Source organism: Clavelina lepadiformis, chromosome 5 (assembly GCF_947623445.1).
Source record: "Clavelina lepadiformis chromosome 5, kaClaLepa1.1, whole genome shotgun sequence".
NCBI lineage: Eukaryota > Metazoa > Chordata > Ascidiacea > Aplousobranchia > Clavelinidae > Clavelina > Clavelina lepadiformis.
Genome location: NC_135244.1, coordinates 13,623,054 through 13,630,328, shown reverse-complemented (window position 1 = coordinate 13,630,328; position 7,275 = coordinate 13,623,054). Strand labels below are relative to the sequence as shown.

General features: G+C 32.9%; 1 protein-coding gene across 1 annotated transcript; it reads right to left on the bottom strand.

Moving 5' to 3' along the window:
• Positions 1 to 435: 435 nt before the first annotated feature.
• Positions 436 to 6,906, bottom strand: LOC143460999 (proline-, glutamic acid- and leucine-rich protein 1-like). Its single transcript, XM_076958722.1, has 17 exons — positions 6,804 to 6,906; positions 6,547 to 6,705; positions 6,292 to 6,441; positions 5,710 to 5,852; positions 5,487 to 5,629; positions 5,255 to 5,345; positions 4,974 to 5,103; positions 4,159 to 4,247; positions 3,724 to 3,880; positions 3,536 to 3,640; positions 2,615 to 2,759; positions 2,238 to 2,367; positions 1,923 to 2,132; positions 1,615 to 1,793; positions 937 to 1,050; positions 583 to 749; positions 436 to 512 (listed from the first exon to the last, which is right to left on the bottom strand). Exons 1-17 carry the CDS (start codon positions 6,855 to 6,857, stop codon positions 447 to 449), a joined length of 2,232 nt encoding a protein of 743 aa, XP_076814837.1. The 5' UTR covers positions 6,858 to 6,906; the 3' UTR covers positions 436 to 446.
• Positions 6,907 to 7,275: the final 369 nt, after the last annotated feature.

Sequence of the window (7,275 nt, the reverse complement as noted above, 5' to 3'; positions counted from 1 at the left end):
ATGCAAAAATATGGTATCAAGTGACAATGACATGTTGAATTTCATACCAGATAGCAATCCAACAAACACAAAAGTATTTGTCCAAGGTCAAGACGATAGAAATATAAAATGTCCATATTAATTTTCATCAAAAAAGTCTCTACAAGATGCCATTCAGAATTCATATCTAGGATCCAACAAGTGTCAATGAACATCTAGTTGCAGACAGATGGTTTCCATTTCCTTTTCGCTTTTTTCTCTATTTAAGAAGAGTTTTTGTGCGCTTATTACCAATCAAAGGTTTCACTTCTAGTCATCCATATGCAAGATACGACTAGTTGGATACTTTGAAAAGATTGAAAGATGTAGGCAACCGTTTCTCCTGTATGACACCACCAAGATTGTTTGAAAAAAACACAAGTTAAAGTGGAGCATTAAGACTATCCCAAAACTCACCAAAAGTGTGCTTATACATCATCTGGTCCAGCATCAACGAAGTCATCGAACATTTTTGCAACATCTTCAGCAGATTTCTTAAACAAACAGTTTAAATTTATAAATGCACATTACATTTGTACTGCACAAAAATATAAGACTGTCTACCATATCTATGCTTGGTGGAGAACTCTGGTGGTCTTGGTTGAAATCCTCTGTGGAGGAAGTACTTGTTCCTCCTGGCATCACTTCCATTGATGAAATTTTTCGCTTTAAACCTCTTCTGTCAACAGGATCAGCTTCTTTATTTTCTTCATCACTAAGTTCTTTGCAAACTTCAGTTAAAAAACATAGGAATAAATGAGATTAACACAGCTGAGATTGGAGTATTACATATATTGGTTACATGTCAGGGAAAACATTGCAGTGTATTTTCACGTTGACTAATGTCAATGCATTTTCTTTACGTGTACACTGTTCTTGATGTAGTGGTAAACTGTTGTAACAAATAATTAAACTAACCTTCGGTTTCATTATAACCTGAAACTAGGTCATTTGAATTCTCATAAACTTCCTCATCTGGGACATTTTCTGACATGTCATGGTCAGATGACACTTTAGATTCCTCATTGTTATCTATTATATTAAAGTGTTAAAACATTTTGAGCTGTAGCCATATAATTATATATCATACTATTATATTATATGGAGGTTTATCCGTACTCGTTTGTAAATGGATGTTCTTTTTATTTGCTTTCGTAAGTTTTTTGTACTCTTGCCTAAATTTAACCTGGTCACGAGAACAATTAAACAGTAGCAAGCGTCATTAGCACACTGGCCAAGAACATAACAATGACAGTGTAATACCAACAAGTTTAGAATCCAATACTGTAAATACTTTAGTCCTAAATAACCAGTGTAGGAGAGCCACCTTTATGCTTTAGTCATGTATATGGCTGCATCAAGTGATAAACATGCACTACAGTAGAAAATACGGCATTGGTATAGCTGTTAAAAAAGAACCATGGCCTTTTCAATTTGTAATGGGCAGTTAATAGGCCTACCTAATTATGATGAGTAAGTAACTTGACATTATCTTATTATTGTCTTCTTATAAATAATAATACTAATCTTTTCTATGCTCAAAAGCACTTGAAGATACATAAGAACAGCAAGCTTAATGTTGAAAATCAAACTAACTTTGCAAAGCAAAGTTGGAACTTTCATTGGAACGACTGTCAACCACATCGGGATCTAGGTTGATACTCTGGTTTTTGGTTGATGTTAAATCTTTGTTCTCCACAATACCATTTGTCGTTGTGCTGCCATAATGCTTTTGCATTGCCTTCTTCACATTATTTATGTAATCAATGGAACATCTGCAAGATATTTAGTTGATCATACATAAGTATTTGAAATCGCTATTCAAGACAAGAACAAAAACAATCATTTGAAATAACAATCACTTTTAAAGTACAAATCATTTTGATGCACTTTGTATTAAGAACCTGTGAAGGGTCGGCAAACGTGGACGTATTATATTTGCAACAATAACACTTGACTCCTTGCAAAATGATCGTATTTCCATGCAACACTCATGGGCAGATCCATGTGCAAACGCCAGCACGGCAAATTGTGTTGGAGGTGGCCAGTGTGGATGATAAGAGAGTGTGAGTGCAAGTAACAGGTGATAGAGTTCCTTGCGACAAACTGTACATCTGCAAAAATATCAAAACTCTTCACAGTTTATACGTAATGTTTTTTCAGACACTTTTTGGGTGAAATCAATTGAAAAAACTAAAATCTGAAAAGTTTTTGCTTACTTTGAATACGGCATAACAGTATCTCTATCCTCCATTAGTTGCAATAAAGCAAACACTACTACCTCTTGAAAGGTTTTGTGTACATTAAGTGGTAATTTGAACCCGAATGTGTACACACAAAGCCTTGCCACTATCAGACAAAAAACAGTTAACACATAAATAAGTATGTTTTATAAAGACAATAAGTATAGTTAGGATCACCCTGGTAAAGAGCCACTAATTCCGATGATTCATACACATTTAATATATACATACAGAAATTTGAAATAAGTTTTCCAATCAACCAGAAAGCTCTTCAATTTAGGAACTATTAATTTCAAACCCTAAAGCATTGCGTGTTATATTTTAAGTCATATCGTAGCAAGCTGACAGATAACCTTTCAGTGCCTGTGAGCATAGAAGACTTGCAGATTTCCAGTTAAACATATTTCCATTAACAGTGCTTATTCCATCTGTGGTAATCTTTTCAGTTTTGCTTGTTCCTTTGGCAGAAACCTGTTGCTTTGAAACAACGCCCACCGACTAGTAAAAGCAACAAAGCAGGTGTATTATGTTCTGTGCTACCAGCATACAGAAGCCTAGAAAACTAATTTTTACTTGTACTTTTCCTTATTTTTTTATGGTGTCATAACTATTTAACCCTGGTCAATTAACCACAAAGGCTAACAAAATTTTATTCAACCTAGGTGAGTTGACTGGGATTAAGTGAACAAGATTAAAGTTGAATTAAAGTGAATCAAGATGGTTTAACCGACCACCATTTTTTTGCATCCTTAGCAACTACGCATCAAAGTGATTGGTGAATAAATTGTCCATATAATAGGGGCTAATGTAAACATAAACAATAGTTTATGTTACATTTCAAGCCATGTTGCAAGCCACGTTTCCCATGATAACTACAGACATAAACTATGAAAGCCAGAATTCCAATAAAGCTCTGCTTTGTGCATAGCTGCCACAGCACTAATGGATCATATTTACCAACAACATTTTGAATTCGATTCAAGGAACAATCTAAATTTTATATACTGAATTCATTGTGCACCAGCAGTATGATAAATAGCTTAAATACAATTTTCATGTGGCGTATACATGAAGTTGAACTATAAGCAATGCTTCAGTTGAAATATCTTCAGAAATGACTGCAAAAACACATTCACTCAACTCAGTTTAACTAAAGAAACTAATATGACATTGTCATGTGAAAAACTATGACTAACGCTATATTGTATATTCGGCAAAAACATACTGTATCATATAATTAAAAAATTCCACATTTTTTCATGTTAAAATTATACCTGAGTATCTTTTGAAATAATTGAAATGTCCTTGACAAAATGATCCAAAAAAGATTCTGGTAAAGAAGGCTGACCACATAGAAACCTGCTTTTTGTCCCACAACACTAACAATTTAAATGAAAATACCAATACTGATATATATTATTTCAGTTATTGCACACGTAGTGGTTTAGTAGTTTTCTCATACCTGAATCCAATCTGACATCACAGTATAAACTGAAACTCGAACATCAATGCTTTGTATTGATTGTTTAAATGTATGGGATGTATTGCTCCATAAGTTTAGTAGATTTCCAAAAATGTGATTGATCAAGGTAGAATGCCGACAAATATACTGGCTACAACTAGAAATTCAACGTATTGATCAGAAATAATTGACTCTAATATATGCAGTGATGAATACAATACAGTGTAAGCTCATTAACTCAGCTTCTCTTGGTATGAATTTTGAGATAACACTAACCAACTTCACCAGTCACTGTGATTAATTAACTAATTTAATCAACTTTAGATAACCCGAAGTTATTTGATCAGCCACTTTAACTTCAAGTCAATAAGGTTCCACTGTATTTCATTTCAAAACAAGCATCAGTATTATAGTAGTGCACTTGCTAGTGCTAACCTTTTGATTAAAGAACTGAACAGTTGTAAACAGCTTTCATGAATATTGCTGAGATATCCCAAGCGTAATAACTTCTCACTTGTAAAACCCTGCCAAATGTGGTTAAGTAATGCAGTTGGTATTTTTTTAGCTTTAAAATAAAACAGACTATCTTTAAGTTAAAAGTGATGTTATAATAATATATATTATATAATATAATATACAGTGAGACCTCGTTAATCGGGATCACTTTGTTTCGTCATAAAATGTCGGTTTAGCGGGGTATCCGGATTATCGAAAAGCGAAAAATCAATCAATCTTGCAAATGCAGCACCGTGTTCAAAATGCAGTATGCACCTTACTCCAATTCAAAGTACTGAGCTTATTATGACATTATTATGCGTAGATAATCGGCTATTGTTTTCATCAACTATTTACTGTATCTAGGACAATCTTGAATCATTTCCCTTTTACTCTTAATAATCCGGTTTATCGGATTTCGCTATTGATTTAGCACATTTCTTCTAAAACAATTGTGTCGGAATCGGACAGCGGGGTTTCCGGATTAAAGGGGTAAAATATATAGGAAGAAATCCGTTTCCGGCAGTTTTGTGTCGAATTGCGGGGATTCTGGTTGTTCGGATTAACGAGGTCTCACTGTATTTATGATAAAGTCTAATATAGGTAGATTTCTATTGCTATTTCAATTTAAATATATTCAAAACAAATTTTCATGTCATGATATACTCTGGAAAATTGGGATAGTATTTGCTTTTCAATCATACCTTCAATTAAATTTTACAAAATATGTAATAACCAAATTGATGTTGACCTACCAATGCCTTAGGAACAATATCACAGCAGGTTTCTATTGTTTGCAAAAGTAAATCAACAGGCACGTTAACAAAAACTGGCAAGCAACTTGTTTCCAGGAGTGTTGTCAAACATTTACATAATGCAATAAATCTATAAATACGATAAAAAAAGTGATATAAACGGTTATAGCGATAATTATTATCAATAAAATCAATATTTAAGGACTAAAATAAAACTTTTCAGAATACGGCATTCAAACAAATTTTAGCTTATGTAATCTGATCTATTACCAGGAACTAACCTTTTTATTAAAGCGAATGACAATTCAGGTTCACTTTCTGGAAGATTTTGAAAATTTATTGAAAGTGAATTTAATGATGGATCCAATACATCTGCCATAAATAACATCACATCACCCATGGTCTATTAAATAGCATTCCTTTTTGAACAAAATACTTCTACTAATTTCACTAAAACACATTTTATGAGATCAAGCAAACCAAGAAATTGCAAGGTTTGAAATAAATCAGCACCTTCCCTTTGATTAAGATCAAACAGCTTGCCAATGACAAACATAAGGCAATCGATAGTCTCTTTGCACTGCGTTTCCCACTGCATGGTATGAATTTTCCTGCCAGTCCCACCACCCCCCAACACAGGAATGTAACACCAGCATCTAAAATCAAATAATAGTATAAGCTGACAAAAAATTGTATTTTTAATCTTCAAATATGTAAGCATTGGTTTGATACGTACTGAATAGCAAGGTTTTGAGTTTTCATATTAAAGCTTGTAATATGTGCTGACAAAAAGCTTGCTACTTTTCCCTTAAGAGCTCCACAGGATCCAGGAAAATATTTCAAAGCAGCTTTTAAGCACCTTAGACAAGGTAAAGGATCCTAAAATAAAATTCCTTAGGTTGATTAAATAAGCAAAAAGCATACAAATTTCAAAGCAAAGTAACTGTTTTACCATCTAAGTGCTTACAGAATACATTGTTTGAGATAAGGAAATAACTAAATGTCATTAATAATGGTTGTATGTACTGTTTTAAGGTTTGTATTTTATTAGTTAGAATATAGTATATTTTAGGTTATTATATTATAACTTCCAAGTTAAGTTCACATTTAAATAAGAAAAATCCTTTGAAATTAAACTTCTAGTTGGTGAATTGAAACTGCCAAGTGCATAAAAAGTTTAATTCTGCTGTTCTGTTTCTGAATATATATGTACATGCATTTTATGAATGCTATTGACATAAATGCAGAAAAATTACCCCAAAACTCAATTTTTTTCGACATTAATTGCTAAAAATAAGTTTAAAAGTAAAATATTTACAGAAAAGTCTGACTGCAAGACATCTTGAATAATTGAACTTAATGTGCTGGAAGACAATTCCCTTGCAATTTCTGGAATATGTGATGAATATCGGAGTAATGTTGAGAAATTTTCAGCAGCTAACTGTCTAATGCCATCATCTTCATATTTCTGCAAAATGTATTACATAATGACTGTTACTTCCTTACATAAGCAGAAACAGTTAGTGGGGATACATTTTGTAAACACTAATACCAATTAAAATATAATACATACAAGGGTTACTATTTGAGCTGTAGCTTTTATCCAAGCTATTCCATAGCTTAAAATGAGGCTTTGTTGGCATTGGGACAATACTCGACCCATAAGGGAAAGCCCAATCCACTTGGTGGAAGTCACTTGAATGCATTTGTTTATGTTTGAAGCTTCTTCGTCCTACAAGGTTTGTTGCATTAAAGTAAAATACTCCAATGAATAAAACAGCCTCTGATTGAAAATCATAAACAAACACAAAACACCAACACCATACTCACAGCATCCAAAGTTTTCTTTAAAAGCAAGGGGAAAATGGTATTTATGCTATCCATCAGAGTTCACTGCAACGATACTTACACAAGTTTTCAAACAACACTAAAATGAGCAAAAAAGGAAATATATATATACCTTTTCAAACTTAAATAACTTATACCAGTAAAAATTTTGTAAAGATAAAATTTTTAAACACATTTCAATATTAATTAATAATTACACTGCCCAACAATTGAGGTGCCAGCGATGTTTCAACGGATTTAGGGTAATTTGAGGTCGCTGATTCCGAATTTGGCATTGGTTTTGCTGAATTGGTTCTAGTTTTCGAGATATGGTTATTTTCTTTATTTCAGCATTTTTCACTATTTCTGGCATTAGTGACAGTGTTTTAGCTATCACGTCATCGTTTGTGTTTAGGTTGAAACCTCAGAATAGACTCAATTATTACTCTCATTAAATAGACCTGCCTTATTTGTC